The sequence below is a fragment of the Ischnura elegans genome, chromosome 8 (genome assembly GCF_921293095.1).
Source record: "Ischnura elegans chromosome 8, ioIscEleg1.1, whole genome shotgun sequence".
Taxonomy (NCBI): Eukaryota; Metazoa; Arthropoda; class Insecta; order Odonata; family Coenagrionidae; genus Ischnura; species Ischnura elegans.
In genome coordinates, this window is record NC_060253.1 from 101,957,800 (window position 1) to 101,981,027 (window position 23,228).

Below are 23,228 nucleotides of genomic sequence, written 5' to 3' on the forward strand. Positions count from 1 at the left end.
AATGAAAAATTCTCGTGTATTTTTTGTGTTTGTGCCGATACTGGAGATGCTAGGCTTTAATTTCATCACCAGGTTTCTTGCAAGAGTAATGAAGACTGCCTTCCCGTGAAGAATGAGAAGAGCAAAGATGTGACTATGGTGCTGGTGAAACCAATATTGGATGGAGACAATGACCTGACCTGGAGTAGCATCATTCATGGAAGTTCATCTTATGCCAGTGGAGGACCAATCCGGGAGCCATCAATGGGAAAGTATGTTAGAACTCTGATGTGCATGCTACAAGAAATTACTGCATGTCTAATTAACTCTGTGATCAGTACGGATGAATAAATTTAAACCTTTTTTCTCCTCAGAATTTTTTATTAAAATACAACCATGGTTTCAACGGCTAACGTCATCTTCTGGTAACCTTCAAAATCATGATCGTGTTTTAATAAAAAATTCTGTGGAAAAACAAAGTTTAAATTTATTCATCCAAAACGTTCTGTGAAGTCCACAGAGTGTCGCCAGAAACAACCTACTGTAAACAGTCATTGCAACACATGTGCAACTATTACTTTTGTCATAAATGGGGTTGAGTGAGTTGTTAAAAAGTTTGGGTTAAGACAGAAAATATCCTTCAACTTCCTCGATCTTTGTCTTGTGGTCTACAATGTATTACTTTGGAGCATGATTCTCTGCCGGAAAGATTAGAATCACTATGAATAACCGTCCTGTTCTAGAGTGGGCAACTCCAACCTGCCATTTTCCAAAGGCCTAAAGCCCGTATGACACTTTCCAATTTATTGGCCAATATATCGGCGCGCAATATTGGCTAAAATATTGGGCTTTACGCATTGTACGACACGTACCAATATTTACACCAATATTGGCCGTTATAGTGTTCTAATACCACACTAGAGAACGCCACATTACACAAAATGACAAAAGAGCATCTAAAGACGCAGATTGATTGCCAATGAGCTACAGAATGGGAGGTGGCATAATAATTGTAAATTTAATAACTATTTCCAGGGGCTGCAAAGATATTCTCGAATTGCTTGAAATTTCATTCGGGTGAGTTCCTTGAACGATTAGAGATAGGCAATATTGTGATCTCATAGGTGAGCCAAGATAACGTAGCGGCTCGTTTTGGCTGAAATATGTTCATCGAATAAACAGAGATTGTGTCATCAATTGGGACTTTCACCTGAAACTTTAGCGCTCAAATCATGAAAAATAGTTTAATAATTGTAAATTAACAAAATAAAGACGCAATCGAGGAGAAACACAACGTTTTTATTCATTAAATATCCGAAATGTTATTTCCGAATTACCCACTTTAGACAGTTGATGTTTGTGAATTTATGTTCTTTCAAAGTACATATTAATTATTTGAGCTATTTCATGGGTTGCTATGCTTCTAAAGTTTTTATATATGATATTAAAATTCCGAGGTGAACTAGATAACTAGCCAAACCGAATGTTTTGCAAAGAGCTTCTAGTTTTGGCCACTAGGAGTCGACAAGACTGAATTTTGATTGGAGATTGGCCGCGAGAAAATAGAACCTGTTCTAAATTCCAGATTGGGCGAGAAATTGTGTCCAATATTGTGAAACGGATATTGGGCTAGAAATTGGTGTGTGTCAGTCAGTCCACAATCCAATATCCAATGGATTGGCCAATAAATTGGGAAGTGTCATACGGGCTTAAGCAACCCCTTTAAGGTTCTCCCACCAGTGGTGCTGATTGAAATGATGTGGTATACATCAAGCAAGGTGGCAACAAAGTCCAAATGCTCTAGCAAGCTTAAAGTCAAAAGTTGATTGGCAGGAGTCGATTTTGATGGATTTTTCAAATCAAAAAAGTTGACTTCAATTAAATTTAAAGTTCTTGTGCTCTAAAAGATTGGAGTACTTATGATCGTGTAGAAAATAGTTGAAATTTGTTCAAATTTAGATGTCGCACACTTGATAATTTATAGGCTTGGCCACATCAATATGATATTTACTTAGGAGGGAAACCAAACCTATTTTTTAAGAGTTTTATGAATGGAAAGAGGGAACGTAAAGCCTAAAAGTTTCACATCCATGGGAAATTGGGTGACTGGTGTTGAGAAAATTTTGTCTCACATTTTTAACACCCAACTAGTATTCTTCTTACAGTCAGGGCTGGGCAAAATACAGGCCGAGGAGTATTTGAAATACAAAATACTGCACAAAATGTATTTGAAATGCAAAATACCAAATACCTTGGACTTCGGTATTTGAAATACGAAATACAAAATAGTATTTTAAATACTTTTAAAAATACAAAATACACTTGTAAGGAAACTAAGACATCTTTTAAAAAGTTCTAACACATAAATAAACATAAAAATTCTAACATACACATATACATTTGAGTTTTTTCAATATAAAAATTATCAAATGTTGCTCTCTATGAATGAATTATTCCCCTTGAGTTTTTGATTAACCTTGGTTGAAAATCATATACCGTATATCTCCGAATATAGTCCCCCCTTTTTTTCCAAAAATGGCTGCGGAAAAGTAAGGGGGGGGACTATAATCGAGTGTAATCCAGTTTAGCATACTAAAGGTGACCATAAAGTAATAAATAACGGCATAATGGCTAATGTTCTCGTAGTCTTTCTATTTGAGTATATTTATGAGGATTATAATCGGAGATATTAGTAAAAACTGCCACGTTTTACCGGAAATTAAGACAATTTTTACCACAAATGTTGTACAGATACGATTATTCCGATTCAAATAGCATATTGAATATGCGTTTTCACGGAATCCATCGGGTAGCCGCTAATTTTTCTTGGAAAAGTATTGTTAGAATAATTCAATCGACACTGATCACTTAATGACGCAAAACAGTAAATAATTAAAATGAAAACTAAACACACACTATCATTACATTAATCGAACACTAGAATTGAATCAATAGTATATGTACCCATCGCTCATTTAATAACCACACGATTTAAATAATAGGGTAGTTTCCTTCATCAAAGAAAACAAAAGGCAATAATTGCGATTCGTTACCCACCATTAGTGTATTCATAATATACAAATTATTTCGTTTTATAAATGCCGGTTTAGACGAATGGCAATGGTCCATTTTTATCCTCATTTGAAAAGGGCCAGATTGGCGCCCATGCGATGCCACTCCACGTGACGTCACAGGGACCTAGTTTCTATAGGAGAAGATAGGAGTTATACATCGTCTGAGGTTACCAATGCATGCATGAGGTGCAGAGCTCAGGGAAACATGTCTTAATAATCACTTATTAAAACTGGCTAAGGTCGGAAAGTTTTCCTCGTTTGATAAGTTATTAATAATCCTTATTTAAGCCAAGCGCTACCAGGCGGCAGGGCACTAGGCTACCCGCTGGCAGCCTGCGACGTATCAGCGCTAAGCCTCGCCTCAAGGTCACCTCACCGGACGGAGGGGGAACCAGAAATACGACGTACGGAGAGATTTTCCATCATTCCTACTAACGCGTCGCGTTTTCGCGCGCTTGAAAATTTTCACTTTTCATTTAATCGCGAAAAATAGATATTATCATTTAAAAATCTAAAAGCGTGAAATACGTACTCCAGGAGTAATAATCTTTCGATTAAGGCAATAAAAAAATAATAGGAAACCACCCTATTGCGAAAAATAAACAGATAAAGTGAACCTTTCGTGACGATTTAGCATTTCATTGCGTCCGTAGCTACTATACGTCCATGTGCCCGTGCGGTTCGTGTTTACAACCACTGACTTTACCGCCTTCGCAGGACAAGAATGCGCAATAGGTGATGCATTTGTTTCTGAAAAGGCGCAATAATTGACGACTTTAAACCAGAAGCGCCGGCATTACTGCATTTGATCAAAATACAGCGACTCAGCATCGAAAGTGTAATCAATTTATTGAGGAATATCTTCAATTCGTCAAGGTAAATAGGATCGATAAATTACGTCGCATAACGTTTCGCAATTATTTCCGCGATATTTTCTTTATTAAAAATAATTTTACGTTCAACAGTGAGGTGATGGATCAAGTAGAAAGATGAGGATCAATCCTGCCGCAGATTAGAGGCCTTCAAAGACGGAGTTTCGATGCCAATTTAAAAATAGCCGTTGCAGAATACGCCGTAAATCATAGTATTTACAGCGCTTGCAAAGCGCTAATACATCGCGGAAGTCATTTCGGGGGTCTCGATGCGGCAGATTCAAAGAATTAGAGGAAAATATCGTCGAATTTGTGCGCAAATGCAGAGCAGAAGCTCTTTGTGTAACTTATGCAATGATTCGCGACGAGGCATTGAAAATTGATATAATTGTTTTCAGTTTTAATGTTTGTTGGAAAAAGTTTATTTCTTAATTTTATTACTTTGATATTTGTAAGTCCTGTAGTTTAATTGTTTTGCTTAGCAGGCATTTGATAGCAATATTTTTATAATATTTATAATTTATTTAACACAATTTTATTTAGATTTCCTAAATTCTTTTGTGATGACTTGATGGGTGTGTTACACTGGATCTAAGGAAGTTTCAGGGCCAAATGCAATACTGTTTATGGGCTTTAAGTTAAAGCTTATATATTGACATTGTCTGTAGTCATTTGGAAATCAAAAATATTAATAATTTGTGAAGGTTTAAAAAATACAATAGCCTTGGATACTTAAAAAAATTTATCATTTCTTCATTACATCTGGTTAAGGAACTATAAATTACTGATACATGCAATGGATCACAACATGTTTTAGGTATAGTTATTTTGTTGTGATGGAAAATATGTGAACAGATTTGTTCTTAATCTTCACAGAAAATACAGTTAACTCTCGATTATACGAAGCAGGATTTTACGAAGTTTTCGATTATACGAAGTGATAGCGCGGTCCCGGCGAAAAGCCTATGGTAAATACATGGTGCTATTCGATTATACGAAGTTTCGATTATACGAAATGTTTCGAATTTACGAACCTCGGATCGGTCCCCAGGAGCAAAAGGCATTCGTTTATACGAACTATGGCGAAATATTTGTCAACAAAACTAGTTACGCCGGCGTACGTAGCTAAAAAAATCAGCGCTTCCAACTGTGGTTCATCAAAAGTGTGAAATCGTAAATGATAATGCAACTTTGGAGAGAAAGGGTTCGCCTAAAACCTCACGGTGGGAATTTAGGGGAAGTAGGACTTAATTAAAATATCGCGACTGATATAATGCCCCTATTTACGTGCCTATTCGTAAACATCGCATCGACAATACTTCGTAGTATAACATGTCAGGAAGGTCGAGCGGGGTATTTCGTACACTCCTAATTAACCCTTTGCACTGCTGTGAACGTACCTGGTACGTTCGCAAGGCAGGCTGCTGTGAACGTACTTCGAAGACTACTTGACTACTTTTCGCCGAAGCACTTCGAAGGGTCCCTAATCCGGGACCCTTTCCTCGACGAGCTCACCCTCGCTGGCCCCTCTCTTCGACCCTCCGAGCGTGGGGCCTTTTCTCCCCAAAAGTGACCGCTCTGACTGCATTTTGAAAATCTATCAATCAATGCCATCATCAAAAATAATTGTTTGCATCGCACTCCTGCCTATCAGGCATTCAAGTACGTCTCTGAATCGTGTTTCTGCGATGAGGAATAACGACTTTGTTAACTTTGCTAAAATGGCCAAGTTAATAAAATTGTCATTTTTCATCGCAGAAACACGGTTCAAAGACGTACTTTATTTCCTCCACTACAATCGCAAATTGCTGGAAATCGGCCGGATTCCCTTTGATAGCGCATCATGAGGATGTTCTCGAGGTTGGTAATTGATACAACTAGCCTACTAGTAATTCTACTGCTATAATATCACGGCTATGGTTGATTCGTTACGTTATACATTCAGGAAGCAGCAGCGGATAAAATCGCGGAGGAGATTAGAGGCTTAAAAGATGATTTTGAAAAATTCTTGGTAAAAGCAGGAAGAGCACAGCGCGCAACATCAAACGATTATATTGCCCTTGACGATGATCTCCGGGCTTGCGACAATGGGACGCCGGTACATGCGTCGGAAGAAGCAGCGGCCGGGACTAGTCATAATAGCATTGACGACGAAGATGAAAGTGAAGTAATTTCACCAAAAAAAAATGAAGTACCCGCTGCCCTCCAAACATTAAGATATATTGATCTGGCTAACGAGTTAGGTCCCCAATTTCATTCCCATTTATGCAAGTGAGAAACCATGGTGGAAGCGGCGATGGAGAAGGGCAAAAAGGAAAAAAATAATTGATATTTTAGTAGTATCTTTTCGTGTATAGCCTTCCTGAATAAACAACTTAAATATCCTAAGTATTGGGCTCTATTAACCACCAACTTATTTTTCAGTCTACTCGTAATGAAGACGCACTTCTAACCGTGAACTTTCTTCTCGCGCGTCTCCCCGTTTTCCCATGCCGAGAGATCTTTCTTTCCAAAGTCTTTGTTTACTTCCTCCCGCGACCTTCTGCTGATCTTGCTGACACCCATCTTACGCATCCCAAACCCCTCCTTCCCCAGCATTTCCCATTCACTCCCTCCCCCCTAAGGTGACAGAGGTCGAGTGCGTCGCAAAAAATACGGCCCCCAAACGTAGACTGAGGCAGAGCTGAAGGCCATTTCTCCACCCTTCTTTCTCCTGCCCCCTTCACCACTGTTCACCACTCCTTTGTGCTGACCACACTTCTTTCCTCAGGCAATCCCCATCCCACTCTTATTCACCCCACCCACTGGGAACGTTCCCCGATTGTGGAGAAGGGCATGGTTCATCTTTACCTGCAACGGGGGTTAGTTATTAACAGGAGAGAGGCTGAAGAAGTATCTTCCACTATCAGGGAAATGGTGCCGCGCTTATAATTCTCTCTTCTTCTCTGCTGACGTTTCAATTGAAATTATTTTCTTTGCTCTTTCCTCACTATATTTATTTACGATTATTGCGCGACTATTTTTAGTGCTAAAGCTAAGAAAATCTTTTCTCTACGTCAATGATTCTTTGCATAACTTTCAATACGGAGGAGAAAGGGACACGAAAAGTAAATGAGGTGAATGTACAGGTTTTTGCGTGTCATTTTTGGGAATTCACGCAAGTGAACCAATACTTCACACACGTTGAGAAATGATGAAACATCTCTTGTAGAAAAACAATCAATGCGGATAATAACGTTTCCCTCTTTATTTCTCCGATAATGGAAGATGTTTCTCCTGTCGTTTTCCGGTTGGATCCTTGCTCCTGTCGGCATAAAAGAAGAGAGAGAAATACTATATGAACATAGCACTTCACACCCGGTATGAAGAATATGGTCCGGATGAAGAATAAAGTCTTTCGTAGCAACGTCTGCGAAGATGATGGAGCACAGTATCCGGACGGAGAGCTCAAACAGAATTTACTTCAAATATTTGCCAGAAGATAATCATATCCTACGAAATTTAGAATCGTAACTGAATCTCAACAAAAATAACCAATGGAAAAGATAGCACATTCAACTGAATATACAGAGTAACTCGAAATATTAACTTACGAAGGTTATTTAGGAAACGGGTGGAGGCCCTCGTTTTTCTTTTTTTTTCTCGTCACTGAGCGATAATGGGCGACATAAATGGCGGTTAGGCCGGCTGCCGCTAACATTCCGTGGGTGCTGGAAACAAATATCTATCTTACGCGAACTTAATAGTTGTTATTCGCTCCTAACCACAAATTTATAACATTAAATTCTTATAATAAACTTTGCAATTCATTATTTGATTACGTTTTCTAAACTGGTCGGGAATTTCTTAAGCGATCGTTGATGTAGAAGTATGAACAAGATGTGGGAATTTTATGGTGGTATAATTATTTAACGATTTTTCACATCATAAATCGATAACAAAAAGCCTTTTCTATGAATTATACCGAGAATAACCATCGAAAACATTTAAATAAGTCCACTAAAGACAAAAAACGGCGGAAGAAACAAAAGCGAACATTTTTTTCGTGACTTATGAAAAAGGTTTGAATTTACGAAACTCGATTTTACGAAGTGCCGATTTTCCGGTCCCACTGACTTCGTAAAATCAAGAGTTTACTGTAATAGTTTTTATCGAATCTAGAATCTTAACTTGCTAACCACAGAAAAATTGCCTTCCTTTACATTTAAAAATTTTTCCCAAAACTGAGGTCTCAAAATTGGGGGGGGGACTATATTCGGAGATATACGGTACTTTCCTTGGATTGATTTTTTCTTGCAAGGTAGGAGTTTCCGCAATGTCCTAAATAATTTCATTAATTTTGAGAAAATTCTTCATTTTGATACTGGATTAGACATTGCGTAGCCCCTAGGCCACGAATAGCTTACCCTAGAGCCTGATGAAATAAAATGTTTTTATTGAAAATTGCTGGTGAAACATATGATCATTAATACATTGCTATTATTACGCTCCAAGTCGTCAAAATGCAAGCAAAATTTTACGTATAGTTCAGCATTAGCCACTAAAACGTACCCATACCAGGCATTAAACAACTTTTGCAAATCATTAGGGATGAGCTAAGTCTCAATGCCACCTCAGAAAATGTTTTAATGCATAGTGTTACAAAGCTACTTCAAAAGTATTTTACAAATGTATTTTGTATTTTAGAATAGTAAAATACCAAAAATTTGTATTTGAAATACAAAATACATACAAGATACATTCAGGCCGTGTATTTGAAATACCAAGCACAAAATACAAATGTATTTCAAATACGTATTTTAAAATACTTGTATTTGAAATACTGCCCAGCCCTGCTTACAGTTAGTTAGCAAGTGCATTGCTATCTTACTGCAATTCCAATTCTCCCACCAAAGGTGCGTAGGTAATCCAGTCACGGCCAAGTTCTCCATACCCTGGGCCACTTGGCCACAGCCCACTTAGTGTCTCTGTTCTATTCAGCTGAGTCTCTAAGTCTCTCATTTGATATATTTTGTACAAGTTTATTTTGTGATCTCTTTTGTATGTAATATTCATTTTATGTTCTTAATGGACAATTTGTCCAAGAACAATAAATATTATTATTTAGTCAACAAGTTTATCTCAAGGGCCACTTGGGTGATCACAAAAAGTGAATTTTTGATTTTTTTTCTGGGAGACCCACCTAAACTAATTTAAAGTTTACATATTCTGGTTTAAAATGTTGCTTCCTTTTGTGCGATTGGGCAGCTCTCTCAATTGTCATGTGAAATTGGCAAACTAATGGACTTCATGGAACAGGGGTGGAGTCATTCCTAAGGAACTGCTATACATATACGAATGAATGTACATACTTGCAAATATCTACTTTTTACAAATTGAAAGTTCTCCTGCATAGTTTTAATTATGTGCAGTAGGGATTTGGAGAGAAGTTAGTTAATTTGCATCAATTTGTAGAGATTTATAAACGGGAGGTGCTACTATAGCAACAATTATTTTGTGTGGTTGGCTTACTTGCACTTAATAAAAAAATAAAAAGCTTTTGAAATTTCATCTTTAAAATCAGGGTGGTTAAAAGTTTGGTGTAATGACACAGATGTAAGGCAAGAATAAACTTCTCTAAAAGTGGCTAATTAGCAAAATTTATTTTTCTCAGCAGTGTGATTTCATTCCGTGGCAGAGTGAGGACATGCATTGTGGGATCGGATTCTGCATGCCTCCGGGGAGAAGAATGTATTCCTTCTATCAGGAGGGGACAACCCAGCAAAATGGGCTTCTGTATGTGCCCTCCAGGTCAACAATCAGAAGGCTGTTGGTTGCCGGCTGATCTGAGTCCAAAAATGGGAGAGGATGAAGATGATGAAGGTATTTTAACTAGCATTCCATAAAGAGAGGTGTTTTTAAAATGTAAAGAGTTTTGATGCTGTTTGTAAAATGAAAGTCACTCATCTCTCAAACCAAATGCATTATATGATGTGGAAGAAGAAAGATATGATTATTGAAAAAAATTCATGGAGTCTGTCATCTCACAAATTACCGTATATGTCTGAATATACCATATAAGCGTGTGTAAGAGGCGCACACGTGTGAGAGGCGCACCCCTATTTTGAGGAAGGAAGCTATAAAGAAAAAAAAAATTTTTTATCCTATCGTGCGGTGTTGCAGATGTATGCCTGGAATTTCGACAGTTATCGAAATTTCCTCTTTCAGTACTATTTGAAAGAGGAAATTTTGATAACTGCGGCAGTAATAGCGGCATAAGAGGGAGTGGAAAGAGTTCCAATCCTCTCTTCACATACGCCATCGCTCTACGTTGCTTGTCCTACTCACGAACTATTTTGTTTAAAAGCTCTCGCAGGAGTATTGCAATAGAATTGCAGCCGCAGAAATTTTTAAGGCAAAATACGACAGGCACATAGCATGAACCTTGCCAAAAGATTGGACAACAATCAGGGCAATCTCAGCTTAGGATAATAACCACGTCGTAGATTTAAGGCCCCTTGCACACACACCGATTTTGGACGGCCGGTAAAATATCGGCCGTCCACATTCCAATAGTGAACAATGGGAGAGCATTGGAGCTTGCACATGTACTGAACACGCGCCGGGACTGGCTGAATGCCGGTTAGCAGCCGGCCATTGTCACTGTGGATTGCCGTCACCGGCTCAAAAACATAGCAACTAATCGTTTGACCAGAAAAAATCCGGCGTGTGTGCAAGCATCGCTTCGCCGCCGGTCCTTCATCGCTTCGGCCGATATTTTACCGGCCGTCCAAAATCGATGTGTGAGCAAGGGGCCGTTTTTTTCCTTTCCGGAACTCCACAGGAAAATAGATTATCAAGTTACAGGGGATCAATGGAAACGCGTTTCATCTCTACCCCATCTCACCAACTGACCTTTTTCGGTCTACCATGTTCAATTCTCCGAGTTTCTGGAGGTCAAATGCTAGGTGAGTCACCTTCTGAGCTTGAAAATATATCTCGATATCTGTCAGCAATTGTATGACATGCATGAGGTTCTAAAAAGAATTAGACCTGACGCGACGTATATCTGACAGCATTTAAGTTTTTTGAGCTCTAATTGATTGACACAACGATTTATAGCTAAAACAAGGCTACTAATGTTCAACTTAGTCCTAACAGCACAATTTCGGAAGAAACAAGCATAGCATAAGCGCATTCAAACAAGACGAGACGGACTGGAAACTCAGGCAACGCAAACTGCGTATATCACATTGCTGTGCCCTCGCCTCTTCGCTTTAAAGGCAAAGACGTCACATGCAAGATCGGGTGTGTTCTTCCCTTGCTCCTTCGCTCATAGCCTCGTAGCTTGAAATATGGAGGGGAGGGAGTGTGCTCCTTCCCCTCAACCTCTCCTTCAGCGCTAGTCCAACAATGAACACACTCGTTCGAATTTTTTAAACCGCAGGTTTTGACACCAATATAATTTTCAGTTGCAAAAATCCTCATTTTAGCGTCTGAAGATAATTTTTGAAAAATCCAGTGCTCAGCGTAATGGAAATTGCTTGGCAAGACAGATGTTGACTATTAACCAGGTATGTCCTTCAAAACTACGCTTTTCTATACGTTTGATAAGCGATTACTATATGCAGTATACATATATGCCGCGGGATGCCCACTCATGGCAGTAAATTTAGCATGCGCTCCGGAGCGAATCAACCCGCGCGATCTTTTCAATGCTTACCTCTGGGGTACCGACGTGTTGGCGCGATGCTTACAAGAAATTCAAACAGGAGCATTTTAAAAATACGTCACTAAGGGAGAAACTCCCCTACCTGCCGCTTGATTTTGACCCAGTGTTTCAGATGACTGACTCACGCTGAAAACCAAGGCCACTCAGTTCCCCTTGAACTTGCGACCGGGTAGGGGAGGGGGGGAAGATAAGAAGTTTGTGTAAGAGGCGCACCCCCATTTTCGGCTGCAATGTCTGGGAAAAAAGGTGCGCCTCTTACACGCGCTTATATGGTAGTCCCCGCTTTTTTTTCAAAATTGCCACAAAATTAGGTGTGGTGTTTGGAGGAGGCGACGGACAGCTGTGGTCATTTGCACCATTAGGGAAGGGTAGGTCAGGAAGGGTGGAGAGAAACCTGGCGTCGGCATTAGCCTGCTCTTAACGAAAGGCACCAAGGGGACCACAGCTTAACGTCCCATCCAACGGACGAAGTGTTCACTTCAAATGCCCTCCACAAAACATTCAAGTAGGGATTGGGCAGTCTCCGAAAATTCTCTGCGGCTGCCGGGATATGAACCCGGGCCCTCCGGGTGGGAAGCCAACACTCTAGTAACCACACCAACCCGATCCCCTCTCAAAATTATGGGGGGGACTATATTCGGAGAAATATGGTATCATTCATTCTTAATCTATCATCAACTGTCCTCATGGGAAAAGGTCTCTTCCTTGAAAGGAGGATCCTAATAAAGTTATCTCCAATTGGCATGAGGCAGTTTCTTTTGAAAATCCAGTCCTACCGAGTATTCTAAATTGAGTATTCATGAAGATTTTACTAGATATGCTGTTTATGCAGAATTTTCTTTCATTAGCATGTATTTCTTAGAGAACATTTTTTTGCTCTTATCTTACTATGATTCTTCAATTTTCTTATTCAAGATATTTGCATAAATTTCTTTTTGGGTTGGTCATATTTGATCCCATATAGCCATTTTTGGTTTTTAATGTAACCCTTTGGGCTTTTCAGGTGCGTTTGATTTGTCAGTTGCTGCTAGTATTAATCATGAGTCTACAGTTGATCCAAGAAAGCCTTCCAATGTAAGTACCTTTGTGTCCAAGGAATCAATAAGTTGGAGTTGATTTTTTTAATTCCTGTCCACTTATAGGTTTAAAATAGGGATAAGTTTGTTTGATTCTAGATCTCACGAATTCTTGTTGTTGAAAGTGGTCCCAGAAGAATTGGTGGGAGTACCATTTTGAACCATGTTCACTTGTTGAAATATGTAATGGTTTTGACGCAAGACCGTGAACATATATATGCATAGTTGCATATAAGCTCGGGCTAATGAGTCATAATTAACATTGTAGTTAAAGCATTTAATATGGATGATGGTTAACTTATATAATGTTTTCTGATTGATATGTCCTAAAGTAGCCTTTATCTTTTGTGAAAGTATCTGATGCAGGAGAAGAAAGACATGATTATTGAAAAAATATTTAATTTAGTCTGTCATCATACAAATTATTCTTCATTCTTAATCTATCATCAATTTTGCTAATTAAAAAAGGTCTCTTCCTTGATGGGAGGATCGTAATCAAATTATCTCCAATAGGCAGGACTCATTTGCCTCTAATTTGAGGAATTGAAAGCATCCGAGTGTAAAATTGCCACAAATGGAATGCACCTGCTGTTTGCTGTCTATCATTATGTGCTGTTCATAATTTCAAGTTGAATACATGACGTGATGGAACAGCTGTGGAAAATTTTAATTGGAAAGGGTTGTACTATGAGGAAATTCTATGCAGGGAATTTTTCAAAGGAATTCTGCTGCTCAAGTTTGGGCTTAGGCAGAGAAAAAGAGCTACTGATCTCTGCAACTTTTATCCCTGCAGTGGTGATGAAATTTTGCATATCAGAGATATTTTAATTTGTCATAACTAGAGATGTGCGAATAGTATCCGCGAATACTCGAATACCCCGAATACTAGAAAGTATTCGATATTCGAGGTCTCGAATAGTTATGCGAATAGTACCACCTCGAATACCTCGAATACTTTGAATTTTGCATCGTACACTGTCGCACGCACGTCGTTGGTAGTTGACTGGGAAAAATGTAGAGAACTCTAGTGGCCCAGGTAGTTTGATAAGAAGGTATAATTTGGATAATTTTGGATGTTGTAGCTAATTTTTGGAGCTAACTTTTCTTCATTTTTAGTTATTTGCTGTGTGGATTCTGTAATATTTTTTTAAATAAAGCAGTGTCTTCTAATGATCATATGGTGCTAATAAGGTGATAATTTGGATGAGAGTAACTTATCTTTACCCAGCTTTGTCATGATATCATCGACATAAGACTCACTACACTTCATGAATATTTTGCTTATTAATTCTGGTTGTATTACATTTCATTTTTTATTCTTTGGTTTGCAGTCAGTATTTTTTATTCTAAGTCCCTAATTTATTTTCCTTCTAGTATTGAATAATTTTTTTTTCATTTGTAGCAAATCTTGGATTATCCTGTGGAGACTGTTGGCCATGGTTTGCCTTTGATCAACAATCAACCATTAATGTTCAATGCACAGTCAAAGCCTTCGTCCACTACATCGCCTCCACCTAAGACTCTGGAAGTATCGGTTATGAGCCAAACTGTTCGTCTACCTGAAAATGAAGTGACACTATCTGCTTTTGTTATACCTTCTGAAAAACCAGGTGTGTATTTTTTCATGTCACGGTGAATGGTTTGAATTTTTTGGAATTTTTCAATCAACTTGTTTTGTCTTTTAACACTTTCAACCCACAAGGTTAAAAAATTTAACTTTGCCGTGGTCCAAAATTTTTTTCATCATTTAGGCTTAGGAGTGTTACATTTTATCAAAAATGAATGAAATAAGTCATTATGCTTCAAAATATTGGTATTATATAAGATTTTTTTGTCGTCATCTATGAGATAGGTTTCTTGCCATCTTGCAAATTGTGCATTTTGTATGAAATGTAAATCCTGGCTATCTTGTTCCAATTATGTAAATATCCTCTACAGCATTAAATCTGTGGATCATATAAATTCATAATGAACGTCAATTAAAATATATTACTTAAGCATGTTGCGGATGTCCTTCCTTCATCTGATACAGAAAGATTGGCACAATAGGTGGAGCACTTCATTCTAAAATTAAGATATCTTGAATTTTAATTGCATGAGATTACAAGTAAAATTACTAATATTTTTAATAGGTAAATATAAACATTTCATAAAAGAATTTTTTCCCAAGGGTCCAGAGTTCTACATAAAAATTTTTAATCAATTTTTATTCCAAAGTTTAATGAAAAAGAGAATGATTAGCAAAGAATTTATGGAACAATATTGAAAAAAAGATATTAGAGAAATTATTTACATCGCCAGTGACACAATTAAAAAAGGAAAAATAGGACAGGTATAGGACTGTCTGTGCAATGGAGCAAATATCCTTTGGTATCATATTTGCCAATAATGAAAGTCAATCATATCAACAAGGCTTAAGTTTTTCTAAATTTATAATCATAATTAAATTAATAGCATGGTAACATTAACATGGCATGAAAATTCAAAGTATTCAATGAGTATTTTGTACAATGTGTGATGATTATTTCAACGAAACATGGGTCCCTTCCTGTACCTGGTACTTGGTACTGCCGGTTCTTGGTCTGTGGAACTGGTATCAAGAACAAATTGCATAAAGTTAGTACTTTGGAATTGGCTTGGAATGGTGGCAAGGATTTGAATTTGGCGCCCAAAGTCAAAATGGTCTGCAGCATACTCAAGGCCAAAAAGTGAGAAAAGATTAAAAAATGTATAATTACTTTCCGATTGCATGGCGACCATGTTTTTTTCTTTTGAGAGTTGCCTGCATTATGAGCATTAAAGGGTTCATTGGTTTGTCACTCTTGCCAACATTGTAACATTTTTGTAGCTGCGGCTACAGAAATGTTACAATGCTTTCAAACGAGCTGACTTTTTGCCTTCCATCGCCCATGGCACGGTATCGTTCTTTCAACATTTGTCTCTATGAATGTCTTTTAATGAATCAATTCATGCTGTTGATGGCAGGGCAGCCATTTCAATCCAGCCCAGCAATGTGCTGTTTACGGCGTGAAATACCAGGGTTCCCACTCAACCGTGAAAACCTTAAAACCGTGAATAAGCCGAGAATTTCATCTACCGTGAAAAAACCTGGAAAAAGCCGTGAATTTTGCCATGAAACCCTAGAAATCTCTCAAACCTATTTGTAGAGCTACGATTGGCGGATTAAAAGAAAAATCTATCTTTCGATCATGTTTCAAAGCGGAGTCACTTGCAGATACAGTCCACACATTTATCTACACCCGTGTATTCAAAGCGCAATTATTAATTGGTCCATGTACCTAGACAGCACATTGACCTTAAGCCTGCGATTGGAAGACATTAACTCTGTCAAAAAAATCAGGCACTTTTTCACTTCCCTGCCACCCTGCTCTCTCCATTTTCCCACTCACACCCTTTTAGCCGGACATGAATTTTGCTAACGACAGGTGACATCATAAAGATAGCACTTTAATTGCTGCGTTAGCATTCAAGGCATCTGTTGCGTTTGTTACATTTTTAGTTAGCGTGCGGCCGATGATTGTTAGGTGATCAATATTTCTGCCTAAAATGCCTTATCTACACACCGTGAATTTGATGACATTTAGACCGTGAAAACCTGGAAAATCGTGAATTTTGTGATGTAGTTGGAGTGGGAACCCTGAATACAGACAATGCTATGTTGACGCTGCTTTCAGACAAATCGGCTTTTGCCAGCTGCCATTCATGTGAAATTCAGGCGGCTTTCAGACGTGACAACTCTCTGCAACACCATGTGCCGTGCCATTAACGGCTGCCGGCGGAAGTGAAAGTGGTCTTACGATTAAATCATGTACATGTACAGTAATTCTTTGACATACAAGCAAGATGTGTTCCAAGAGCTTGCTCATGCATTGATAAACCTATCCAAGGCATCGAAAAGTGTGGTTATCTTGCAGAATACAACACTGTGTTACACTTTTGCATAAACTCACTGCTGTTCAGTTTGTCCATGGTGTCGCTGTACGGGCGTGTTTAGCAGTTTATTGTTGAGGTTATAATAACTGTGACAGTGAGCATGCGAATAAATTGTTAGTTGAAGTAACAATTTAAGCTACATCGCAGAATGCAGAATATATTTTAAACTGACTCACAAGTTACAACCAATTTTTATAGATGATATTGTAAGATGTTGGGGGAGTTTCACTTTTGATCCTGATGCTGTGCAGTATGTAAACTGTGCTCCAAGCATATTTTGTGCAGGCCTTCAAAGTAAACATCGACCACTTCTGTTTTCGGTGAATGCCCTTTCAGTACTGAATGCAAGATTTTTAACAAAGAAAGAATAAATACGGTGAAAGTATTGAATTTTTGAAATCAAAACCTGGAGAAAGAACCAGTGGCTGCCTGATACATTGTGACATATTGGTCGATCACATAGGCGATTCAAGGGGGGAGGATTTGGGGGCACGTGCCCCCAGTCCCTTAAAAAAATATGCAAGATTTTTAATACTGTGCCATTATCATTGCGTTCATTTTGTATAACGGGGTATCCTTGTGCCCCCCCAGAACAAAATCCTCGACCCGGCCTTGCTTGTGCCCCACCCAGTAAGAAATCTGGATCCGCCCCTGGTTGATCATGCATTCTTTAAATACATGTTATTTTAACTACAGTAAAGCCCCTTATTTACACTTTTCTAGGGACCCATGAAAAAAGTGTAAATCGCGGGAAAATGCACTTTTACTCTTGCGTATACTGGCTTTGGAAAAGTTAATTTTGTAATTTTTCACTAAGCATTATTCCATAACATTGTTCCCCTCTGAAGCACAGTGTTTTTGCTGGCCACAATAATTAAAAAATGATCCTGTTTCGTCTGCATTGGAAACATCTTTTGGGCTGTAACCTTCCAGAAGTCTAATGAACTCAGATTCTTTCTCAACTCAGTTCAGCTTTGCAACGTTAGTGGCATTGTGTCCCGCTAAATTCAAATTCTTCCCGAAAATAGTTCTCATTACGTCTCTCTCTCTCTTGTATTTTTAAATACAAGTGTGCGAAAGGAAGCCAAAAGGCAGTTTTTAAGAGCTGATATGCATGATTAATTGTTTTAGTAGGCAAATAATTTTTTTAGTCGGCACGTCGTGATGCACATGGCGGGAAAACGAAAAAAACATGGTGTAAATACAGGGTTCTATTTACATTGGAGAGATAGGAAATATGACGGGACCCCGAAAAATACTTGCAATTTGCAGGAAAACGTAAATTCCGATAATGCAAATGTGGGGTTCTACTGTATTTTACTTGGCAAATAAAATTATGGAGACAATCATAATTTTTTTTTGTGCTGAGCTTTCCTGCTAATTTGCATCTTTAGTGAAATTTTTTTCATTCACTTCTTGCGGTTGTTCATTTAAATTTGCCATTAATTCAGATAATAAGAGTTCTTCCTTGGGACCAAATACAGTAAAACCTCTATGTAGTGAACCTCTTTACATCGTAAACCTCTATACATCGTACCAACCCTCTGGTCCCGTTAGATTTACATGTAAATTTATAGGCAAACCTCTCTATAGTGAACCTCTTTATATCGTAAAACCTCTATATATCATAGCAACGAGAGACCCCCGAGACGGCCTAACTACCTCCACATTTCGTACCGAGACAACTAGAGACCATTAATGCAGCCACGATAACGAACATGGAATGACATTTTCAGCGATAAATGTTTCACGCTTATTCTTCTCTTTTACGCCTTTACTTTACTGCAATTTTCATGTTAACCATTACCTAGGGCCCTTTTGTTCCATACGAGAGCATACCTAACAGTAAATAAGGAAAAGGCAACGAACTATCCCAATCATTTTAAGTGACAGTAAATGAAGACAGAACGCATCGTTTGCTCTCGAATCATGGTAAAAATTGCGCGATAGCACTCGCTTTCTATTAGTTATGGCTTTATTTTCCTGTAAGTGCTTACATACTAAGTTCAGTTAATAATAGAGGCGACCAGCGCAGCCTATAATCCCTTGCCGGCGAAAATATTTCAACTAACTTCACTCCCATTTATGGAGACAGAATTACTCAACCGCATTGCTACTTCCGTTTCTAAAATGAAAATATTTCATGAATTTACTGGGACTCGAAATAAATCAAATACAATTTTGCAATTATTTTATTCCCATAATTCCCGGTTTAGCACTTTCTCACTGCCGCCTTGGTAATTTTTTCGATGCTTTCGTGAACGATCGTAGTTTACAATTTATTGCGCTTAGTGACAGTCATATGTCTTTCGTGCGTATTTATGCCGCGAAATCTGACTCTTCCATCGGGAGTCCGGGACGTCAATTTCTAGCAATACTGACGAACATCACTCCATGCGCGACAATATTAGGTGAAGGAGACAGCTAATTAGTTGATACGCGGTAGAGTAATGAAATTTTTTACCGTCGCCGCCGCATTCTGAAGTAGTTCGCCCAGCATTCTCACTAGGAAATCACGTAGTTTTGCAAACCTAGCGTTTCTTTGTGCCCTCAACAGAGTTTTTCTACGGAGCTCTACGAGCATTGTATTTTAGAGAAAGGGAATTCAACAAAATTTTCAAACTTACGCTCAATTTCTTGTTCATTTTTTGCAATAGTCACGTGTTTATTTATTTTTTATAATCTTTTAACAAGTCATACGCTATAAGAATAATGAATCCATTTTCTAAAATATATTATAAGGAGTATTTTCAATTATTTGCCATAAAATATGAAAACATACGAAAATTACTTAATTAATTATAAGTTGATGATGGATTCGACAAATAAAACAAGGCGGCTGCTTGACATTACCATATTCCGAGGAATTTTCCAAGCCATCGACGAGGGCAGGCAGAAGAAAGATGCAGCAGTGACCTTTGGAATACCATCTATTTTAAACAACCGAGGAAAAACAGAAGAAACTGTATATCTAGGCTGCACAAATAAAAAACGGGCAGTGAAATAAGAGGATGAAGGAATTAAGTTAAGAAATAGAAAAGTTGTGTACTTCCCTCCAAACACTACGAGTAAATTACGACCCTTAGACCAGGGAATTATTTCTTTGGTCAAAAGGCATTATCGAAAACAGCTAGTGATTTATTTTTTATGGAGAGTGAAAAGTGAAAACGACATTAAAAGTGCTCAGGGAACATCCTTCAGACCATGCACAGGCTGTGCCTTTCCTCAATTTTTGAGAAATGCTTCATCAAGGATGGGATTACGGGTGGTAGCAAACAGGAGGAAAGTGAGATATTTGAGAATGAACCTACAGAGTACGATAAAATCAACAAAATAGTTGACACAAATTCAACATTTGAAGACTTTGTAAATGTTGATAATGATTTATTCATTTGTTCCCCACATGAGTTGGAAGATAGTGGTGAAGGAGATGTATATATCTTGCAGGATACAGGAAGAGATGGATTTAGAGGAAGATGTTGGTAATGAGCAATCAGTTACAGTTCTTACCAAAACAGAGGTTGAGGATTTATTGAACATAATTAAATGGTTTTTATTAAGCATGAAGGAATGCGACCATAATATGATTGTATTCAATAGAATTAAAAACATTATATCGAAAGAGTTTTAAAAAGGTTAAAGCAAACCCAATAACCAATTTCTTTCCTAAAAAGCCCTCTTGAACAAGTTACTTTTACCTTTGTGTAATCATTAAATTGTACATACATGTTCACTAATGCATGCATGTATGTTGAAATATATCAATATTATGGTTTAGCTATAAAATGGTGCCTATCACTAAAACCTCTCTATAGTGAACCTCCATACATCAAAATGCCCAAATTTTGGTCCCCTCCATTACGATGTAAAGAGGTTTTACTGTATTGAGAACCAATGGGGGAGAACCAGACCGGTACTGAGAACCAAAAAAATTAAAGAACCGACTCATCCTTAATTTCTACATTTCTGAAAGGAATCATTCGTATGAAGTTTATGAATTCAAATATCCAATTTTTAGTTCAGTGAACTTCATAATAACAAATATACTGTGCATTTAAACCAACTTTTGGGTTGAATCATCAGGTGAGATTATGATTTTATTTTTTACTTAGCGTCTCTTGGATCGTGTTTTCAGGTGAACATTATTCGTATGAATGGACATTGCTGTCAAGACCTGGTGCTGACGAAGTAGCTGATACTGGGACAATGCAGGACAAGAATGGACCAAATCTTAGACTGCGTAACCTGAAGGAGGGATTCTACTCTTTTCAAGTGGTAGTCAGTGGCCCTGATGCCATTGGCAAACAAGTGGCAAATGTGACAGTTTTACCCCGTAAGTTGTTTTCCATCATTTATAATTTTGATAGGCAGGCCAATATTTTCTCTACTCTATTACACTGAGTTGTGGTGTTATCTCTGGAAGTTAAAAATAATAAATGTTTGAAGTTTTTTTTTTAATTTTTATTGTAAATTTCATGGTTTAAAAATTGGTATCTATCAGTATCAAATTTTTCTTTATGCTTATTAATGGTACATTTAAGAGATTTATCCTGGTTTCGTGCATTTTTACAATTTAAAAGCATCAATTTTATGTGATGCTTTTCTTATGAAATACCATAAAACTACCCTTTTTATATATACATCTGTTAAGTGTTGTGAGGCATACCTGTAGAAAAATCAAAAATCCGCTATAAACGCTGGAAGTTAAGCTGATTTTTGGACATGTATCTGGAGCTTGGCAGTACTCACTCGGAGTAGGCAATCCGCGACTCAAATATTTTGATTGTAAGCGTTTTCTCAAATTTCCTACATTTTGAGCTGTTGATGTTTCTTGGAACATTTTCCAGAATCACTTAATGTCAGCACACCCTATAACCAAGTGCAAACGGTGTTTAATTCTCAGGATCATTATGAAAAATATAAAATGGAACATGAAAAGTAAAATTTTGTTTGCTACGCACTTAAACCTCTGTTTTTCAAGGACAGGTTTGCAAAATAATGTTGATCAAAATTGGATGTTTTTACATCACTGAGCCTTTGGGATTATTTATCAGGGTCATTTCATGTCAGTTCATCCAGACTTGACACCCACTGACTTAGGTTTTGAGGAAACTCTATACAGTGGAACCTTGATAAAGCGAGTACGGGCTATAGCGACACTCCCGCTATAACGAGAGATAGCCGATGCACCGTCAACTGATCCTATAATAAGCGTGTTAAAAAATTCGTTTTTACGAGACCCTTTTGGTGCTGGCTCTCGCCATAGCGAGGGTTTCACCGCCGGAAGACTTTCACCAAGACTCCTTAACCTCTGTAATTGCTAGCGATCTGTTAGAAAGGAAGTTAATGGAGTGCTCAGTCTCAAATTTATGTGGTAAACTGTCGTTCGATAAATAAGTAGTTAATTTTGATGAAAATATTGTAGCATTAGCATTCGCGAATGCTTCATCTTCTTTTGTTCCTCGGGCGGCAGAAAGCAGTCGGCAGCATACCCGCACGTCCGTGAGTTGCGTGAATAGAAAGCATTTGATGGCAGTCACGATGGCCAAAAAAAACACCAAACACGTCTAAGCCAGAAAATAAAAATAAAGGAGTAATATGAGAGTGTCGAAATTAATTTACCTTCCTATTCGCTCTGCAAAATTAAAAAAAAAACAGAAGCGCCCAAGGAATGCAGACGATGAATAGTTATAAGGAGCTTTGTTCGGGTGGTTTTGCCCATTCAAATCTGCGGGAACTTCTGAGAAAGGGGCTATGCCCAAGCCTAAAGCGGAATATTTCAGGGATAGATTGTGAAACGAGAATTTTAAGAGTGCAGAAGGTTGATTATACTAATGCGAAGCACCAAAGCGTTATCTCCCCTCATAATTGCTGGTGATGCCAGCGGTTTAAACCCAAAGTCGTGGAAGAAAGGACTACGATCATAAGTATCTTTAGAAGTATTCCCCGCGTCATCTAACTTAGACGAAACGGAACTTTTTTACACACAACTGCCCGACAAAACCCTTGCAGTATGAGGTATTTCTTGCAATGATGCCTCTGAAGGTATGTAGTGCGCCTTAGGGATGATGTAGGATGTACGAAGCAATGATACTCAGCGTGAATTGTCCGGATGGACGTATTTATTCTCCGTTGCGGATTTATAAGGGTGAACTATTCGCGTCAGTGGTCGGAGTCGTACTGGCGCTCTCTTTTGTCACGTGGGTAACCGAGCATCCCCTGGTGGCCGCTGGAAGAACTCACAGAACAACTAACTCTTGTTTGCAGTGCCGTGGTAAACTCGGTGTATTATTTCAAATACATCGCGAGCGTAACACTCAAAAAGAAACTTTTTTCAACAACGGCAATTTTAATCACATCATTTTTCAAGCTTAGCAAGCCTTTTACCATAGATGATGTAGATATTACATTATCTGATAGAAAAAGTCTTCCAAGGCAGGAACGTTATACAACCTTCCACCTTTTTCGCCTGTAGAAACAAATGTAATGCGTTATTTCACTTCACTGCCGCTTAACGTACAGAAACAATAAACATACACCAATGGAAACATTTGAGGCATTA

The 23,228-nt window shown here is 38.1% G+C and overlaps 1 protein-coding gene across 3 annotated transcripts in view; it reads left to right on the forward strand.

Moving 5' to 3' along the window:
* LOC124163417 (dyslexia-associated protein KIAA0319-like protein) overlaps positions 1-23,228 on the forward strand; it is a 77,256-nt gene that overhangs the window by 9,757 nt on the left and 44,271 nt on the right. For 2 of the 3 annotated variants that reach the window (XM_046540318.1, XM_046540320.1), the window contains exons 4-8: positions 73-251; positions 9,579-9,787; positions 12,640-12,710; positions 14,115-14,322; positions 20,802-20,999. In XM_046540318.1, the coding sequence (XP_046396274.1) occupies positions 73-251; positions 9,579-9,787; positions 12,640-12,710; positions 14,115-14,322; positions 20,802-20,999 (865 nt within the window). The remainder of the gene's footprint in view (positions 1-72; positions 252-9,578; positions 9,788-12,639; positions 12,711-14,114; positions 14,323-20,801; positions 21,000-23,228) is intronic. The other variant, XM_046540319.1, reaches the window with a different exon arrangement.